This window comes from Gobio gobio (genome assembly GCF_949357685.1).
Source record: "Gobio gobio genome assembly, chromosome: 13".
Taxonomy (NCBI): Eukaryota; Metazoa; Chordata; class Actinopteri; order Cypriniformes; family Gobionidae; genus Gobio; species Gobio gobio.
In genome coordinates this window covers 38401529-38423173 of record NC_137106.1, presented here as the reverse complement: position 1 = coordinate 38423173, position 21645 = coordinate 38401529, and the positions used below count along the sequence as shown (strand labels likewise).

The window sequence follows — 21645 nt, the reverse complement described above, 5'->3', positions numbered from 1 at the left end:
ATTTATACACTAGCAGTACATTCGATTGAATTTTTTTTTTACTTAAATGCGTACAGCCACTTTGCAGCCAAAAACAAATTGTTGCTATGTATGAATGTTTGAGATGGCCAATCTAATCTAAGAAGGCAGGGCTTTACTGTTCACACAAATTCCAGCATGGCGCTTCGTTTTAGCAGTGAAAGTGTGTGGTAAGATGTAAGTAGATGTAAATATTTTGACAACTGTATTATGATAGAAATGTTAACCGACCAACAGTTGTATCCAGTGACGCAAACTACTACTATTTTTCATGAAATGTCACTGTTTTGAATTAAAAAATATGCTATAATTTACATGATTCATGTAATTCATAATGAAATGTGATGAGACAAGAAACGTTTTGCGTTTTTGACATATTAGACATACGAATAAGAGTGAATGTCTGCACATTTTACAATAAAATATTATTTGCAAATACAGTAGTTTAAATTGATTACTTCATAACTACAATAGACCTGTAACTTTACCGTTCTTGTTTATTTTTCTTTATTCCCTTAAATCACTTTTAATCATTTAATTCCTTTAAATAAAAAGACCAATAACCCAATAACACCTCCGCAAAAACAACAAACCAACCATTGGTCCCCCCAGTGTTCAAGACGTGGTTACGGCCTTGACACACACACACACACACACACACGCACACACGCACACACGCACACACACACATTACTTGTAATTATGCATAATTTACTGTTATGGTTTTTTTAACTAAATTAATACTTTTATTAATCAAGGATGCATTAAAACAAAAGTAACAGTAAAGACTTGGAAATCTTTTGTAACATTAAACATTTCAAATAAGAGCTGTTCTTTTGAACTTTCTATTTATCAAAGATTCCTGAAAAAAATTTTAAGCAGCACAACTAAATTGATAATAATAATAATCATCATCATAAATGTTTCTCGAGCAGCAAATAATTGAATGATTTCTGAAGGATCATGTGACACTGAAGACTGGAGTAATGATGCTGAAATGTCAGCTTTGCAACACAGGAATAAATTACATGTTAAAATGAATTAGTTATTTTAAAGTTGAATAATATTTTGCAATATACTGTACCATTTTATTGTATTTCTGATCAAATAAACTGTAAGTGTACTGTAAAATGAGTAGAAGAGACTACTTTAAATGTATCCATCTTACGGATTTAAAATGGCTACATTTTATAAATCAACGTTTTCTTGCTTTAATACCGTTTAAAAAATCATCCAAAGAGAAAATACTTACTATTATTAGTCTCTAAATATAGATTTTCTTCACATACAATCCAGCATGTTAAATATAACAGGGAAGACAATGTTATTAATTCAATATATCAATTTAGAAATGAAAATTAATGGATAATTTTTATGTTAACGTTATTATTAATTTCTTTATTGAGTTATTTATGTATTTATTTATTACTTTAAATAAATATAAGGTATTTATTTATTTCTTGATTTATTAATTCCTCAGGTGATTAACTGAAATCTCAAATACTTTGAGTGGCACAAATGGGCCTCCATACAAATCTAATTTAACGCATGCGCAACACAGCAAAATACATGCAGTAACAAATAATGTGTGTGATTAAAATATTCACGAACCAATAAAAAACAATTATTAAGTACAATTGCTGTTCAGCCTTTATGTAACATTTCCATGTATCACATGATAGCATGTTCTATTGCACATGAGAATGAGAAATGTAAAAACAAAAAGTAAGGATATGCTTGATGTGTCAGACCTCACTGTTTTGTTCATCAAGTGTCGTTCAGAGCTATTTGGCCAGTGTTTTGATCAGGCGACAGCTGTGTTGTAGTACTCTGTGAATATTTACCTGTCATTGTTTAGGTATACATTTTGTCTTGCAGGCCGCCAGGAGAAACGGCTGGTAGGGGTTGGGCCACTCTGCTGAGCGAGAGAAGCAATCAGACTGAGCAACACACATTGTGTGTGTGTGTGTGTGTGTGTGTGTGTGTGTGTGTGTGTGTGGGTTGGAGAGTTAAATGCATAAAAATGAGGTGTTAGTTTGGGAAAACGTTCAGAAGGGTCATAGCGGGTAAAGCTAGAGGTGATACTGTTGATGTAGGGTTAAGTTAATTTATGTGTGCCACAGGGATAGACGGCAGTAACCTTTCAGTCTATTTGCATATTGCGATCTGGAGGGATTACGCTCACTACACAGGGATGAACTAATGAAGCTTGTTTGCATTGCTGAACACAGCCGCTGTACTGCTTGGCTGCTCATACAGTAGGATGAACGCATTTATTGAGTATTTCCTCTCACTGCGAGGAAGGAGTGATCTTGAGTCCAGTGGGGAAATAGAGCAGGGATGGCGATTAGAAGGAATTTTAATGATTCTGGTTTTGATTTAGGTCAAATTTTTAGGTTCTCAGCAATTTGAGTACTTGTGTGGCAGATATTTACCTTTTCTATGACTAAACAAAAACACTTCAAGGTGCAGTAAGCAAATTCGGAGAAATGCTGTTGAAAGTGGATCGAACCGAGCACCAAAATACACTTGTAGCCAATCAGCAGTAAGGGGCGTGTCCACCCATGGGGGTGGAGCTATCAAGATAGGGATGTGATATTTTTGGGTAGGGGCGTGTTTGTTTTGGTGATTTCAAATATCAACAGCGTTTGTCAGAAATCGCTTACTGCACCTTAAATTTTGTATAACATATTTAGATGTTTTTAATACCATTTATAATGAATGAAATACTATTTATTAACTATTACTATTACCTATTGCTATTTATTATTCTACTATTTCCTACACTATTTGAGTAAATATTATAATTAAAATATCTTATATAATATAAAATAGCATTTACTGAAGCATTACTATTTAAAAAACAATTTTAATAGATATAATTAAAATGCATTATTTATTAACAAATGATTTGTATTATACATACAGTCAAACCAAAAATAATTCAGACACCAGATATAATTTTTTACTAGTGGGTGCAGGACACAATAGTTCAGGCGTCTCAAAAAAAAAAACACTTAAGCAAAACATGGTCAGGTCAAAGTGTCTGAATAATTTTGGTCCCAAATTTTTATCAATTTTACTGGTATAGTCCACTGTATGAAGAATTTTTGGGTATAATATGTGACAGTTTACTTTATTTTGCTATCCGCACTTGATGAACTATAGCAGGGTTCTCCAAACTCAGTCCTGGAGGGCCACTGTCCTGCAGAGTTTAGCTCCAACCCCAATTAAACACTCCTGAACACGCTAATCAGTCTCTAACTAGGGCCTAGTAAGACATTGATTAGATGGTTAAGCTGGACAGTGGCCCTCCAGGACTGAGTTTGGAGACCCCTGCTATAGTTCATCAAGTGAGGATAGCAAAATAAAGAAAACGGTCTTCATTCAGTGGACTATACCAGTAAAATTGATAAAAATTTGGACCAAAATTATTCAGACACTTTGACCTGACCATGTTTTGCTTAAGTGTTTTTCTTTAATTGCTAATGCGACCTTTTACACCACAGACTGAACAAAATTAAGCATGGCTTGTTCATTGGTTGACCTAAATTGGTATTATCTAATTGTGTACTTCAATTGAACAGCTGATTGGTTGATTGTAATCCATTACATACCTTTCTATCAAAGTTATCTGACATTATCAAGATGAATTTGTTCTGACACAGTTTTACTCTGAGTTCTTGTCATATTTTATCATTTTCTAAACTATAGCGAATAAAATCAAGCATTCTGCGTTAGTTGAGGCAGGCCACGCAGTCAAGCTCCACCCCAGCTCCTCCTTAAATTGTGTTTAACTTTCTGTGGTCATTGATGCATGCTCTGTTCTCAATGGGGGATTTACACTGCCCTTCCAGTTTAAAAAATGGGAGGTTGTGCCCAGAATCTGCTGCTGTTCCCTGTCTTGACTTTCCATGAAGCTCATGAAAAGAACAGGGAATTTAGAACAGAGTCATATCGCCAAATGTAACTATTTGCCAATGTGGCAAGAAAAATAAACTTCATTCAAGATATATTCTTGATATAGTCATATTATGGATATCATATTTTATAATATATAAAATAATTTAAGATTTTTCTTATGTTAAAACTGATATACAAATGATTTTTGAGACTGGAAGATTAATAGAACTAAATAGGTTCTCGATTCTCAATCCAAGAAACGAGGGTGTTTGAGATGACCGTAACAAACTCAAGGGTGGATGGAATAAAGGTTAGTATGGTATGACAGGTAATGTATGAAGTTCTGTGAATGTTTAAAATGTCTTTTCTCACCTGTAAGCTCCGCCGTTGAGCTCCGGATGTACCTGCTGCTCCATCACCCCCCACGGCGCCGTGGTAACAAAAAACTCTTTGTTGACGCAGTTTCTGAGACTGTCTGGAATACGACCTGAAAACCAGAACAAACCCGAGACATGATGACTGATGTACAACAGAACGGATGCTTTGAGAGCGAGCGAGAGAGAGAGAGAGAGAGTTTATATAAAGAACTAGATTTACATTCCCTGAAGGAAATACAAGAGCTTGGCTAGGCAGCATAAAAATGTTTAATGTAAAATGACAGTTTATTAAATTATGCGAAACAGAAAGGAGCCTTCACAGTTTACATACTTTGATAATCACAATTTCGTATGCAAATTCTACAATGGCATCATCAGAAGTGGTTACATTTTGAACAGAAAACATTCTAACAAAGCGAATGGGAGCTTTTATACCAGTGATGGCCCTGCGGATCTCAGTGGCCGCGGCCTCTCGCATCTCTAGTGAGGCCTGCTCACTGTACCACGCCGTGTGAGGGGTGCAGATCAGATTGGGCGCATCCTTCAGAGGACCCTGAGTAAAACTGAGAGAAAACCAGAGCATAAGGGAGACAGAATGAGACTATATTCTAATCTGCATACTTTTACTACACACTGAAGCATGTGTAGCAATTTATTTTACAGTCCTTTTTTGCATGAACATACTACGTACTTATTGTAATAATGACACTAACTAGGTACTAACCCTGAACCTAACCCTAAACCTCAACTTAACCCATGTTACCTTACACTATTCTGTGCTTTCGTGGGTAAGTACACTGGAAGTACATTGAACGTGCATGCACTGTAAAATAAAGTGCAATCAAAGTAAGTACTTCGCTGGTGATGTGAAAGTACATACACTACTGTAACATTTAAAACATTTTAAAATATGTACATTTTAAAATATTTCAAAATGTTATTTATTCCTGTGATGCAAAGCTGAATTTTCAGCATCATTACTCAAGTCTTCAGTGTCATGATCCTCCAGAATTTATTCTAATATACTGATTTGCTGCTCAAGAAACATTATTATTACCAATGTCGAAAACAGTTGTGCTTGATATTTTAGTAGAAACAGTGCTATATTTTTTTTTTCAGGGTTTTTTGATGAATAGAAAGTTTTTGAAAATAGGCTCATTTTCCAGCTCCCCTAGAGATAAACAGTCGAGTTTTACCGTTTTCAAATCCATTCAGCCGATCTCCGGATCTGGCGGTAGAACTTTTAGCATAGCTAAGCATAGATCATTGAATCTGATTAGACCGTTAGCATCTCGCTTTAAATATTTTTCCTATTTAAAACTTGACTCTTCTGTAGTTACATCGTGTACTAAGGCCGACGGAAAATGAAAAGTTGTGATTTTCTAGACCGATATGGCTAGGAACTATACTCTCATTCCTGCGTAATGATCAAGGTACTTTGTGCTGTACCATGGGTACGATATTGATATTGATGATATTACACAGCACCTGAAAATGGTCCCCAGCATGTTCCCTGTGCAAGCAGTTTATCACGTTGGTTATGTTGCATAAAATTCTTGCAAAATTGCAACTTTTACGATTTTAGAAAATCGCACCTTTTCATTTTCCATCAGTCTTAGTACACAATGTAACTACAGAAGAGTCGAGTTTTAAATAGGAAAAATATCGAAACTCTTTGGTCAGTTTTTTGAGCGAGATGCAAACGGTCTAATCAGATTTAATGATCTATGCTAAGCTATGCTAAAAGTGCTACCGCCAGACCCGGAGATCGGCTGAATGGATTCGAAAACGGTAAAACTCAACTGTTTAACTCGAGGGGAGTTGGAAAAGGAGCCTATTTTCAAAAAAAGTGGAGTGTTCCTTTAATAACCTCATCTTAAAAATTAAATAAAAAACATTTTTATCTATTCCCTCCCTATTCTATCTTATGCTGGTTCTAAGTAATGTCCAAAACTTAGTATTTCAGGCACTTTTTGTGATTTTTCGCCTCTTCATGACGGATGGCTTCCTGTATTCCTCAGTTGTAAGCCGCTTTGTAGAAAAGCGTCTGCTAAATGAATAAATGTAAATGAATAAATGTAAAAAAAACAGCATTTATTTGAATTATAATTTTTTCTAATATTATACATTTTTTAACTATCATTTTTTAACAATTTAATGCATCCTTGCTGAATAAAAGTATTTTTTAATTTGATTTTTTTAAATAGTATTATTCCCAAATGCAAACTTTTGAATGATAGTGTACTTTTCATAACGTAGTAAGATAATATGAACTAAATGATTTACCTTATAATGAATTATTTCACAATTTTGGATACATTGCTTGTTTTTTTGTATTATTCTCATTTGATTATCTCAAAGAAATAATACATGTAGTACTACCACAACAAATTACCATTATGTTATAGAAAAGTAAAATGCCAGAGCAGAAAACTTTGCAATCCTTGCTATTTTTGTACAGCTAAAATAATACACCATCATCAATGTACTATAATCTGGGATGCACTAATCAGAATTTTGCATATTATACAGAAGTAACAGTCTGTTGTTTGGAGTTACATTTATTATCTTAAGACAACTTTTAGGTGTACAGTAACATGGAGATTGTTATAATTAGTATGTCATTACAAATGTTACCTGAAAGGTTCAGACTCGTGAACGTCCAGGGCGGCCCCCCGTATCCTGCCCTCTTTTAGAGCCTGAGCCAAGGCTTTTTCATCGACCAGACCCCCTCGGGCTGTGTTGACTAGAAACGCTCCCTGTCGCATCTGACAAAACATGATACATGATATTTCACAAGTCCTCAAAGTCATGTTCAGGCCACAGCCACTAGATGGCGCTCGTGATAACAGGACGGGATTAATGGACTGTTTGTGTGTAGTCTACCTGTTTGATGGTGAAGTCGTTAATGAGGTGGTGATTGTGTTCGTTTAGGTTGCAGTGGAGAGACACACAGTCGCTCTGGTACAGGAGGTCCTGTAAGGTGTAAACTCTCTGGACGCCCAGCGATCGCTCTAAACCGTCTTGCAAGTATGGGTCATAAAAGATCACATTGAAGCCAAACGCTTTTGCTCGAACAGCCACTGCCTGTCCTGATCGGCCTATAACACAAATATACATAAATATATAAACACACAAACACATTAAGCAGAAATTACTTTAGGATTGTTTATATAACTCGTATGACAACTATGGTGCTTTTTTATCCTCATTGGAGCTCAAAAAATTGTCAACACTGACTTCAGTAATACGAAAACAAAAATTACACATGGATGACCTGACTCTGAATAGATGACAATTCATTTGAACCATTTCTGGTTCAACCATTACATATTTAATATTTAAAATGGTTCAAATTAATTGTCATATAACATAAAACAAAATTAAATTGTCTCCAGACTTTTGACTGGTAGTGTACATGAAAATATTATTTTTACATATTAATATTTTCATGCACACCTGGAGAAACTTTATATATTATATTATATATTATATTTAGTTAAATGCTTGAGTTTAGTCTATAAGGGTTAGTGGATAGTGCTTTCATATGAATTTCAAAACTTAAATTGTACTTTTTTATGATTTTTATTCACTGCATGTATTAATCATTACATAATTCTCATACTTCAATTTGTGATGACTGTGATTTATGTGACATTTTAAATAGATCATGTTATACATACACCGATCAGGCATAACATTATGACCACCTTCCTAATATTGCGTAATATCCCTCTTTTGCTGCCAAAACAGCCCTGACCCGTTGAGGCATGGACTCCACTAGACCCCTGAAGGTGTGCTGTGGTGTATCTGGCACCAAGATGTTGGTAGCAGATCCTTTAAGTCCTGTAAGTTGCGAGGTGGGGCTTCATGGATCGGACTTGTTTTTTCAGCATATACCACAGATGCTTGATTGGATTGAGATCTGGGGAATTTGGAGGCCAAGTCAACACCTCAAACTCATGTTGTGCTCCTCAAACCAGCAATTTGAGCTACAGTAGCTCGTCTGTTTGATTGGATCACACGGGCCAGCCTTCGCGCTCCATGTGGATCAATGAGCCTTGGCCGCCCATGACCCTGTCGCCGGTTCACCACTGTTCCTTCCTTGGACCGCTTTTGATAGATACTGACCACTGCAGACTGGGAACACCCCACAAGAGCTGCAGTTTTGGAGATGCTCTGACCCAGTCGTCTAGCCATCACAATTTGGCCCTTGTCAAACTCGCTCAAATCCTTAAGCTTGTCCATTTTTCATGCTTCTAACACATTCACTTTTTGGACAAAATGTTCACTTGCTGCCTAATATATCCCACACACTAACAGGTGTCTGATGTTATGCCTGATCGGTGTATATTCCTCTTTTCTAAGTCGCTTTGGATAAAAGCATATATAATGCGCATCTCAAATTTGTATTTCAATTTATAACAAAGAACAAACAACTAATGTAAATAAATACAAATAATAATTGAATTATAACAACCATTACATAATATAAATGTTTGTTAATGTCATTAATAAACGTTATAATATTGTTAACACAATTGTGTAATATTCATGTTTGTTGATGAAGTGTTTCTCCGTTTCGGTCTCTCACCAAAGCCAATAAGTCCGAGTGTTTCCCCTCTGATGCGGGCGGCCCCTGACGCCACTTCTCGGATCTGCTCCACGCTCTGGACCCGTGTGCCCTCCCGCATGGCCTGGTACAGCCAGGTGTTCCTCCTGTACAGGTTCAGGATGTGGCAAAGCGTCGAGTCTGCCGTCTCCTCCACGGCAGCTGATGGGATATTACACACTGCAATACCTGCAGACATGCGCAACTGCTCAGTCTGATTCATAAAAGTTACGCAACATGAAAAGATTCATATTTAAATATCAGAATATTCAATAGACAAGGCAAGGCCTCAGATGGTGCATTCATACTGATAGTCAAGTAAACCCTGATCCTTTCTTCTATCCGTTCATGGATTTGACCTGTAAGTTAATCCAGCCTTCATTATAAGGAGAAATGGAGATCATTATCTAGCCAGAATACCTTCTTCTTTAATTCTAACCACATAAACTGTCTGTCCCAGAGGAACAATTAGCCGTCCTCTACCTTCTTCTGTCTCTGACAGACTTCTCATCGCCGTTTGGCTCGTCAAACTTTCAAACATCCAACATTTCCTCACTAGACGCAGAGTACTTTGTTGTTCTGAACAAAGATTGAACCTAGTTTCTCAGCTGAGCAGTATTTGATGTCAGTACTGTTATCTCTGTGACGCCAAGTATCACTATATAAACTCTAAAAAAAATCCCACATCTTTATACATTCTGCATTTCATTTGCTACAGCTCTTCACAAAATTATCTAGGTTTTAAGTTTCTCACTATTCATTTTTCAGGTGTATGTTATTGTCCAGAAAGCTGCTAAAGCAACACAAAGACGTTATCAAATGGTACCTCTGATTTTTATCGGAAGTTTTCATCCTTATTATTCTCATTATCATCTAGGTAAAATAAATAAATAAATAATAATAATGGGGCAAATTTACATTTGTATGTCAAGTATCAACCTGCAGACCCAATGCTCTTACCCATCTCTCCAGCTGCTTTAATGTCAATATTGTCATATCCACTACCGATGCGGATTATGATTCGGAGGGCTTTAAATTTCTCCAGATCTTCTCTGGTCAGAGTGATGGTGTGGTACATCATCGCCCCCACCGCCTCGTTCAACACCTGCCACAGACACATTTATACCACACTATAAACAACAGGGCACACGACTGTGGGATGTTTATTAAGGACACATAAATCATTTCTTTGTAGCATCCTGGGAGGAGTATGTGGGTGTAATGCATTTCTCATGATGAGTTTGCCATGTTTGTGTACATGTCATTTAATGCGTTTCCTCCCAGTTTGATAATTGTTCCTTTTTTAATCTGTACAAACTCACAATTATGAATCAAGTAGCAATAAAACATAAGATTAAATTTAGCAGGGTAATTCAACTCAATTCTACACTAAATGAATATATGCAGCACTAGTGGGTCTGATAATTGGGTCACTATAAAATGAATCACAGCCTGTGTGTTTGTATGAACCAGTGTTTATGGCAGAATTCTGCTTTTGCTTGGTATGCATGCTTACTAAACAAATCTATTTTATGTAACATATTTGAATGTTCTTTTCATTAAAAACAAGCAAACAATTTATTACAACAAAATCTTTGACTGACTGTTAGTAACAGATTCAGTAAGTAATTTGTTGAATGATCCAAACAGTTAATAGCTTGTGCTTTTGTGGGTCTCTTAGATAAATTCCTTAAAAGAACTGGTTCATAGGAGTTTGTGAATCAGACTACAGTGGTTGTTGTGTTTGTTGCTGCATGCAGTCAGTGAAAACAATGCAATAAAACATGTCATATATTGGTTACGTATTTATTGTCTGATTTAAACTTCTGCAGTAAAACATGACACGGGATTCAGTTTCCATGACTATGTTCAAACTGTCTATTTCAGTGAACCAATTCAAAACAAGTTGTTTGTGTCATCAATCATAATTATTAATTTTTCATATATTAAAATGTAAAAAATATTTTAATAGATGGATGGAATGGATGGGATGATGGAAAGTTGGGAAGAAGATTGTAACAAAGGAAGGAAAGACGTTTGGATAAAAGGAAGGTTGGCAAAAGGAATGCTGTAAGGAATGCTGTAAGGAAGGAAGGAAGGAAGGAAGGTTGTAAAAAAGGAAGGAAGGAAGGAAGGAAGGAAGGTTGTAAAAAAGGAAGGAAGGTTGAAAAAAGGAAGGTTGGGTGGAAGGAAGGAAGGTTGTAAAAAAGGAAGGAAGGTTGAAAAAAGGAAGGTTGGGTGGAAGTAAGGAAGGTTGCAAAAAAGGGGGGAAGGGGAAGGGGAAGGAAGGAAGGAAGGAAGGAAGGAAGGAAGGAAGGAAGGAAGGAAGGAAGGAAGGAAGGAAGGAAGGAAGGAAGGAAGGAAGGAAGGAAGGAAGGAAGGAAGGAAGGAAGGAAGGAAGGAAGGAAGGAAGGAAGGAAGGAAGGAAGGAAGGAAGGAAGGAAGGAAGGAAGGAAGGAAGGAAGGAAGGAAGGAAGGAAGGAAGGAAGGAAGGAAGGAAGGAAGGAAGGAAGGAAGGAAGGAAGGAAGGAAGGAAGGAAGGAAGGAAGGAGGGTTGTAAAAAGGAAGGTTGGGTGTATGGAAGTAAGGAAGGAAGGTTGGGTGGAAGTAAAGAAGGAAGGAAGAAAGGAAGGTTGGGTGGAAGTAAGGAAGAAAAGAAGTAAGGAAGGAAAGAAGTAAGGTTGGGTGGAAGTAAGGAAGGAAGTAAGGTTCGGTGGAAGTAAGGAAGGAAGTAAGGTTGGGTGGAAGTAAGTAAGGAAGTAAGGTTGGGTGGAAGTAAGTAAGGAAGTAAGGTTGGGTGGAAGTAAGTAAGGAAGTAAGGTTGGGTGGAAGGAAGGAAGTAAGTAAGGAAGGAAGGAAGGGTGGAAGTAAGGAAGGAAGTAAGGTTGGGTGGAAGGAAGGAAGGAAGGAAGGAAGGAAGGGTGGAAGGAAGGAAGGGTGGAAGTAAGGAAGGAAGTAAGGTTGGGTGGAAGTAAGTAAGGAAGTAAGGTTGGGTGGAAGGAAGGAAGGTTGGGTGGAAGGAAGTAAGGTTGGGTGGAAGTAAGTAAGGAAGTAAGGTTGGGTGGAAGGAAGGAAGGTTGGGTGGAAGGAAGTAAGGTTGGGTGGAAGGAAGTATGGAAGTAAGTAAGTAAGGAAGTAAGGAAGGAAGGAAGGAAGGAAGGGAGTAATTGTAAAAAGGAAGGAGGGTTGTAAAAAAGGAAGGTTGGGGGGTTGTAAAAAAGGCAGGTTGGAAGGTTGAAAAAAGGAAGGTTTTAAGGAATGAAGGTTGGAAAAAAGGAAAGTTGGGAAGAAGGTTGAAAGGAAGGAAAGAGGGATGTAAAAAAGGAAGGTTAGAAAAATGGAAGGTAGTAAGGTTGGAAGGAAGGAAGGTTGTAAAAAAGGAAGGAAGGAAGGTTGGAAGGAAGGAAGGAAGGAAGGACAGAAGGATAATGGAAAAAAGGAAAGTTGGGAAGATTGTAATGAAGGTTGGAAAAAAGGAAAGTTGGGAAGAAGATTGTAATGAAGGAAGGAAAGACGTTTGGAAGGTTGGCAAAAGGAAGGCTGTAAGGAAGGAAGGAAGGCTGGAAAAAAGAAGGATGGAAGGAAGGTTGGGAAAAAGGAAAGTTGTGAAGAAGATTGTAATGAAGGAAGGAAAGACGTTTGGAAGGTTGGAAAAAAGGAAGGATGGAAGGAAGGTTGGGAAAAAGGAAGGTTGTAAAAAGGAAGGAATGAAGATTTTATGACGCTAACAGACCTTCTCATGGATTTCCTGCGTTGACTGCGCATCACAGAACGCCACGGTGGCCAAATCCTTCAGGATGGGCATCTCCACAGTACAGTCCCTCCCGTCCAACAGAGCGACCAGCGGCCGAGGATGCATCGGACCGTTCATGATTTGCGGCCTTATACCTGCAAAGACGGAGAGAAACGTCAACTTCCCATTCGCCCCCCTGCCATGTGTCTTGTTGTCATGGAGATTGCAGCATTTGGGCAGAGTTATGAATACATTTCATTTAACAGCTTTGGGGGAAACATCTCGCTCTCTTGTTTCTCTCTTTTCACTCTCCACCATCTATTTAAAAAGGACTTCAAATGAGAATTATTTACCATGGTATTATTAAAAAATTATTGTGTGGGAGATGTTAAGGCAGCGGCGGGTCTCTCCGAGGGAAACGGAATGGATGCGAGAGATCAGGGGTTTGGCACGCTTTAAATGAGCAGTGGACACATCAAACAGAAACACAAATGACATGGTGGAGCCATCACTACATCAGAGCGGGAGAAATCAGAGGGGGAAGGACAGACGGTGGGGCTCTCTCTCTCACACACACACACACACACACACACACACACACACACACACACACACACCCCTTCATGTAGGTGCTCGACCAATCAATGTTCACAAAACCATGCCGACTGTTCATTTTCCAACCCATAAACAATTTCAGAGCTCAGACAGCCTGCTCTAAAAGCTTTTTTGGACAAGAAAAGCAAAGACAAACTTAAACTCAGTGATTTTTTTAACAAACAGAGTCTGAGCCTAGCAGTACACGGCCATTATCCAATCAGAGGCCAGCAGGGGAATTATCCAATCAGAGAGCAGCAGGGGAAATCTCAGACCTATCCTTCAGCGATTCTCCACATTTATTCTGATCGCAGTGCACAAAAGATCCCGACAAAACAGAGGCGTTTTATTTTACTTGCCATCACAATTTATTTGTATTTCTTTCTCTGGAGTCCCAGCAGGGATCATTCACCTAAAAAAAGAAACATTTTACACCCTTCATGTTGTTTCAAAACCTATATGACTTTCTCTCTTCCTTGGAATAATACAGCCATTTTTTCTAAATATTTTCAGTGGTTTTTCATACAATGTAAACATATGGTGACCAGTGACCATAAAGCTAAAAATGAATAACAAGAGCGTCATAAAAAGTCATTCATTTGGTTCTTTCATTGTGTGAGGAAAAGACCGAAATCTTTCCATCAGCCCAAACTTTTGAATCTCATTTGCGATCACATACTGTCAAATATGTTGCATCATACATTTGATATCAACACTGCAACAAAAGATTTTCTTACTCTTTATTTTTGTCTTGTTTTCCATTACGACCAGGGCTTGACGTTAACACCCGCCAACCTGCCAAATGTGTGTGTATTTCAGCAGTGTTTCAGTGTGTAACGCAGTCACTCCTACTAGCCACTTTGGTGGGTTGAATTTTATAGGCTATATAATATATACATTTTCAATTAGTCTTTTAAAAAGGCATCTGAAATATTGTTGTCAATGTGTGTCAATATGAAATATCTGAAATGCTTCCAATACTCATTTTACGCCTAGACAGACAATTAGCCCGGATGCCATCTTGAACTTAGCCCTGACCACAACATTTGAGGTCGGGAAGTTTGGTCTGGACTTGATCCGTTGTGGAGCTGTTCGGACCAATCAAATTGATTGTCAGGGCGGGCTTTATACGATGATGGACAGATGATAACAGTAACGTAATCATTCACATCACCAAAGAGCGCTTGGGTTGAATTCGTTCTAATCCTAAACGGAGAACTTGTTCGTATATGCATTCATTGTGTTGGTAAGTACTCAGTGTATCCTTAAATTCTTTTTTACAACACCGGCAAAGATCGCTTACACTCATTTTCTTCTACTTCTTCTAGCGTGCGTGCAGTTGAGTTCTGTTGACAATTATGCGTCGCTCCGTTGCTCTGATTGGTTGTAGGTCTATCCAATTGAGGTCTTTCCTGGTTCGGTTAAAACACCCCATAATCACAGCCCAATGGAGCAGTATCAGAACAAGCGGCAACCTCCCGCAGTTTCTCTTGAAGCCAATACGGAAGTGACATATACTGCAATTCATCGACTGGCCACTAGGGCTCCAGAAGGGAGCAGAATCTCATTGAGCCCCATGTTAAAATGCCCAACAGCTGAATAAAACATGTTTACAGTCTGATACAAATTGTGGTTTTGGTCTATACAGATAATTTTGCCCTTCATGACAACTGTGAGGGGGGTGAATTAACTCATTCGTTTACATTATATAAAGCATTTAAGTTCTGCATAATTAAGGGTGTGGCCACTTTGAGCAACAGGTGGATAGCCATTTATCTGCTGTCTGTTATGCTGCGTTCACACCAAATGCGAATAGAGCGTCAGGAGCGAGTGATTTCAAATGTTAAGTCAATGGAAAGGCGCGTTGACGCGCGTCTGGAGGTCCTGCGGCGCGATAGACGCGATTCCACCTCATTTGCTCGTCCACTACGTGCGAATGGCGCGAATTGAGCGTCTTGCGAGTGGTGCTTTTTGTGCATTCACGCGTTTGAAGCGAATTCGCGTCTGACGCCAGAGTTGAATTTTTTTTACTTTGCCGTCAATTCGCGCCGCGTTAACCAATCAGGAGCCTGCTTGCTGCTGTCACGTGGTAAAGTGATGTGATGAGAAACCCTGCATAATTTAAAAATACTACTATTGTGTCACAAAATTAGGTTTTAAGACTTTTTCAGGTGAGAATGTAGTTGTTTAAAGCTCAAATCTGTGGTTTATTTATAAAGAGAGCGCCTATTTAAAAAAAAAATTATCTTGCGTTTTTGGAGTTGTGAGATCCAGGCGATCACCGGGCACTCAGCGCTCATTAACCCCCGCGAGAGCAGCCTTTCCTCGGCTAGTCCTTCTGACATTTGCCGCTGGCTCTGATGTCCTGTAATGGTTCGTCTTGTGTTGATCTAACGGGCGATCTTTGCTGTCATGAATCTATAATTTGTTGTCTGCCAAATCGTTTTGACTGGGGGCAAAGAGAAGTTTCATAACTTTATTTTTTTAAAGATATTTAAATATACATGCAGTGAAGATAATGTAGGAGTTGCCTGGACTACATTTGTGTGGCTATTAATGCTTAATATATATTTTTTATGAAAATGAAAAGAGGCAGAGTAGTGTTTTATGACATATTTCTCCTGGAGCGCCTTGAACTTTATACGCGTGTCCAATTCGCGGTGTACACGCGAATGGATTAAAAATGTTCAAGTGCCCAACTAGACGCGGTAGACGCGATTTTGACGCTCTATTCGCGTTTGGTGTGAACGCAGCATGAGTCATCGCATCACTTCAGCTCTGCCCACGTCCCGCCTTTTTGCCCGGGGATGACGCGCGATGACGCACTGCCAAGATGGCAACGGCCAGCTCGTCCCTACTTTACGCTTCAAAACTGCTCATCAGAATCCTATGGGTGACGTCACGGTCCCTACGTCCATATTCTTTTACAGTCAATGTATCAGACTCATATTCTGACTAGAATTGAGTATGACGACGTCAGGTTAACAGACAATACCAGCTGCTATTTCTCGCTCTCATCTCTCCGACAGTGAGTTGGACACACAAACCCGCCTCCTCTCACTCACTTGTTTCATTTGCTTCCGATGAATATTGTTAGTGTTACAGGGCTTGAATTTCGGTGTGGGATTGCGCATAATTTTACTCGTTCACGCAGATGTTCTGCTCAAACCCAAAGTGCACGCACATAAAGCCGCCTCTCTGCACAAAATGTTGTTCTTTTTCGCAGCGTTGCATTCGCATTGCTCTTAAACAGTCAAGTACACTCAAATTAAATGTCAAAATGCTGGTCTAACATTGTTTTCATGTACACACTGTCAATTATGTTTTAGGTGAAGGTAAAGAGTTGAGAAAGAAAACACGTAACAGTATAATGGATCCGTGCTTCAGGTCTTAAAGTGACAGCAGCCTAATATACCTGCTGCCAGATATTTATACCTTACCTGCTGCCAGATATTTAAAAAATCTATATGACAGTTTTTCCTAATTGTATCAATATGAACATTGTGGCCATTAGCTTTGCAAAACCACTAGCCACAGTGGCTGGTGATCAAAAAAAGTTCATGCCAAGCCCTGATTACAACTATATAAACATTGTTTGCATACAAAAAGAAAAATACTCTCCATTGGGGAGAGAAATATGATCTTGTTCTCTCTTTGAAATAAGTTGATTTTTCTTACCTCCCCAGCATATGTCTTGTTTTCTGAAGCATTTTAATTGAGTTTATTCTTAAAACAAGACTTTTGCCTCAAGTAAGTGTTTCTTGATTTAAGAATGTTCAGGTATTTGTGCTGGAAAACAAGACAGAAATACTAACTAGGATATTTTTTTGTTGTTGCAGTGAACAAATCATGTGACCAATCATGATGCGGAAAGTATTAATAACATTTACAGATCTACAGAGGAAGGGAACCATAGACAATCACTTGCATTTCAGTTTGTTCCTCACGCAAAGCCATTATAATAAAATTGAATATTTACAATTAGTACAGACCACGCTTATGTTTTTGGAGAAGTATATTATGAACATTTGACCAAACAAACATTGCGTTCAACAGAAGAAATAAAAGTATGTAACGTCACAAAGGGGAATAAATAATGACATAATTTTTAGTTTTGGGTGAACTATCACTAATGTATGTGAAACAAATGAGAAGAGAGAGCGAGCAAGAGAGAGAGAAATGTAATACTCTCTTTGAAATCTCATGAACAATAAAAGTCTGTAAAAAAAAAAAAAAAAAGGAAATGAGGAGATTTTTCCATGGAGCTGCGTTGACGTGGATTTGAGTGTGTGTGTGTGTGCGTGTGTGTGTGTGTGTGTGTGTGTGTGTGTCTGTTAAATATGGCAGCGTGTACATCACACTGTATGTGTGAGTTTCCCCACTTCTTGCTTAGGTGTGCCGCTGTGATTTTAATAAGTGTGTGATTGTGTGTGTGTGTGTGTGTGTGTGTGTGTGTGTGTGTGTGTGTGTGTGTGTGTGTGTGTGTGTGTGTGTGTGTGTGTGTGTGTGTGTGTGTGTGTGTGTGTGTGTGTGTGTGTGTGTGTGTGTGTGTGTGACACAAGCAATCTTGGATAAAAAAAAAAAAGCTGGCAGCCAAGTGCCTCACCTCACTGTCAACTGCTGCTTGTGGTTACCAAGCAACCTCATCTCTCACCGCCACACACACACACACACACACACACACACACACACAACTGAGACACAAACACATGCACAAACAACAAAAAATCTTTCTGAAATGGAAAACACACTCCAAAGCTAATAGTCACTTGCAGGGTAAACAGTTAAAATGGCCAGATCACTGAATGACTGTCCAGGACCTGAAATAAACCAGGTGCATGAGTGTCTAATAAGAGTGTATCTGTGCTGCGTCACTTTTTCTTCTCTCTCCACCCCTCCTGATCTATTAGCCAGGGATTTGGTTGCCAAACACACACACACTAATGATAAGGAGTCAGGAACACAATGTTTGCACACATGCCGAACTAGTTTGCAGATGTGTCACAGACAGCCGCCAAGACATGCGCTTGTGACACCACCGAAAAGCATGAACCGTGCGCACACGCACGCACACGCACGCACGCACACACACACACACACACACACACACACACACACACACACACAAACACACAAACACACAAACACACACTTTTGCTTTTGGCCAATTTCAGAAACATGCGTCTTGCCTGGAAAATGCTGCCTCCACATTCCTCCCATGAAGAGCAGCCCAAAAAACAGGGGAGAAAAAAAATGGAGGGAGGCGGCAGAGAAAAAGCCTTCTCCTGTGATTGTGTCCTGGGGGTATCCCTCCTCTCGCTGTCTGTCGCTCGCTTGCTCGCTCACTCCCCCATATGTGGGTAAGCGGAGATATCTGCTCTTCTTTGGTCAGTCGCTCAGGAACGGAAGCGTTCGGATAAGGACAGGAGAGCCTGTTGTTTTCATTCCTCGTTCTAGCCTCTCACTCTCGGTTTGTCCATCTTGATTGCCATTTTCATCCCCCCCTCTCGTCTCATTTTAGAACAGACCTCTCAAGGTGAAAAAGGAGAGGAATAATTACGCCTGGCCGAGTCGAGGAGAGTCACGGAAAGAGGGAGAGGGTCAAAAATTCCCACACGAGTGCCAGTGCAAACGAGTTGTGCCGTTCCACTCCTCACGCTTCCAATCACTCCCCCTTCTGTTGCTCTTTTTTTCGACCCACTCCTTTTTTTTCTCTCTCAACCGCACTCCCTCGCTCTCAAATTTATGATTTGGAGACCACAGTGGTTAGAGACTGCCAGCCTCTCCCTTCCACTCAAACCTCTCCGCCTGCCTTTATTTTATTTTCTCTTGCTCTTTCTACCTCTATTTAATTCACCCACCCTCTATGCTCAAAAATTACAGTCACTTCTGTCTGTTAAAATACTATTTATTTGGCGTATGTAATGTGATTGTGAACACTGTGTGTGTGTGTGTGTGTGTGTGTGTGTGTGTGTGTGTGTGTGTGTGTGTGTGTGTGTGTGTGTGTGTGTGTGTGTGTGTGTGTGTGTTTTGTTCAAGCCTTTATTTTGCTTGTTTCAGTCAAATAAACAAACAAACAGAAAAAAAAGAAAAATTACCACCCAAAAAAACAAAAAACAAACAAACACTTTTTTTTTCAAAAAGAACATTAAAGTAATAAAAGAAACACACATACATTTGAACAGACTAAATAAATGAAAGGAAAAAAGAAGAACCAAACAAACGAGGAAGGGTTGAATTAAAGAATGAATTAAAAAATGTTTGAACAAACAAATGAACCAACACAAAAAATATATATCAAACTAATAAAATCAAAGAAAATGACAGAGCAAACAAAAGAACAAGCTATAAAAATAAAACATGAACAAACTGAGTGAGTGAGTGTGTGTGTGTGTGTGTGTGTGTGTGTGTGTGTGTGTGTGTGTGTGTGTGTGTGTGTGTGTGTGTGTGTGTGTGTGTGTGTGTGTGTGTGTGTGTGTGTGTGTGTGTGTGTGTGTGTGTGTGTGCGCGCACGTGTGTGTGGGGGGGGGGGCAATGAACGAACAAACAAACAAACAAACAAACCAACAAACAAAGACCCAAACAGAACAAACTATAAAAAGAAAACATGGACAAATTAATAAATGAATCAAACAAAAGAACAGACTATAAAAAGAAAACATGTACAAACTAATGGCCAAACAATGAATGAATGAATGAATGAACTAACTAAGACCCTAACAATGAATGAATGAACTAAGACCCAAACAAACAACAAACTATAAAAAGAAAACATGGACAAATGAATGAATGAATGAATGAATGAATGAATGAATGAATGAATGAATGAATGAATGAATGAGACACACAAAAGAACAGACTATAAAAAGAAAACATGAACAAACTAATGGCCAAACAATGAATGAATGAATTAACTAAGACCCAAACAAACTATAAAAAGAAAACATGAACAAATGAATGAACGAAACAAACAACACCCAAACAGTACAAACTATAAAAAGAAAACATGGACAAATGAATGAATGAATGAATGAATGAAACAAACAAAAGAACAGACTATAAAAAGAAAACATGAACAAACTAATGGCCAAACAATGAATGAATGAATGAATGAATGAATGAAACAAACAAACAAACAACACCCAAACAGAAAAACTATAAAAAGAAAACATGAACAAATAAATGAACGAAACAAACAAAAAGAAAAAACTATAAAAAGAAAACATGGACAAATGAATGAACGAATGAATGAATGAAACAAACAAACAAACACCCAAACAGAACAAACTATAAAAAAAGAAAACATGGACAAATGAATGAATGAATGAATGAACGAAACAAACAAACAAACAGAACAAACTATAAAAAGAAAACATGAACAAATAAATGAACGAAACAAACACCCAAACAGAACAAACTATAAAAAGAAAACATGGACAAATGAATGAATGAATGAATGAATGAACGAAACAAACAAACAGAACAAACTATAAAAAGAAAACATGGACAAATTAATGAACGAATGAACCAAACAAACAAACAGAACAAACTATAAAAAGAAAACAGACAAATGAATGAACGAAACAAACAAACACCCAAACAGAACAAACTATAAAAAGAAAACGTGGACAAATGAATGAATCAATGAATGAATGAATGAATGAATGAAACAAACAAAAGAACAGCATATAAAAAGAAAACATGAACAAACTAATGGCTAAACAATAAATGAATAAATGAATGAATGAATGAATGAATGAATGAATGAATGAATGAATGAATGAATGAATGAATGAATTAATTAATTAATGAATGAATGAACTAAGACCCAAAACAAATGAACATCAAATTAATGTTTGAACAAACAAATGTACAAACAAATTAAAGAAAAAAGTGCCAAATTAAACAAATGAATGAAAGAACAAACTTTGAATTAATTAAAAATGTTTTTAAAAAATATTAATAAATGAGAGGACAAAGTAGAAAACGAACAAACTTAACCAAACAAATGAGCAAATTGACTAATGCACATCAGCTCTAAATGAGTAAGAATGGCTGAAGGGAAAGTTGAGTGCATACTGCAGACTGCATTGTGATGTGTAGCTGCTCATGTTGTGTACAGCGGAGCTGAATGACTGATTTTAAGCTACTTAACACCAAATGAACACACTGTCACAGTGGCCAATACACGCTGTCCAAAATCACTTAACCGGATTTCCAGTGAAAGTCAAGACATTCGCTACACTTTTCAGAAAACACACACACACACACACAGAAAGGAATTCAAGGCTGTGGAACAGTCACCACATGAGTGGAGGGTCATGTAACACACAGCTGGTCAGAGGAACCAGATCAGCACAATTAGACTGAGATAACACAAGATCAGCCTTACAGGGGACATACCATGG

The 21645-nt window shown here is 38.2% G+C and overlaps 1 protein-coding gene across 2 annotated transcripts in view; it reads right to left on the bottom strand.

The window, feature by feature from the left end:
- The window catches only part of ctbp2a (C-terminal binding protein 2a), a gene marked incomplete at its 5' end in the record, with an annotated part of 77242 nt that overhangs the window by 902 nt on the left and 54695 nt on the right, over window positions 1-21645 (bottom strand). Inside the window, 8 exons of one of the 2 annotated variants that reach the window (XM_079832371.1) lie at window positions 1863-1936; window positions 4294-4408; window positions 4734-4861; window positions 6936-7066; window positions 7185-7399; window positions 8893-9099; window positions 9871-10015; window positions 12644-12798. In XM_079832371.1, coding sequence (XP_079688497.1) covers window positions 1873-1936; window positions 4294-4408; window positions 4734-4861; window positions 6936-7066; window positions 7185-7399; window positions 8893-9099; window positions 9871-10015; window positions 12644-12798 — 1160 coding nt within the window. In that variant the 3' untranslated portion in view covers window positions 1863-1872. The remainder of the gene's footprint in view (window positions 1-1862; window positions 1937-4293; window positions 4409-4733; window positions 4862-6935; window positions 7067-7184; window positions 7400-8892; window positions 9100-9870; window positions 10016-12643; window positions 12799-21645) is intronic. The other variant, XM_079832372.1, reaches the window with a different exon arrangement.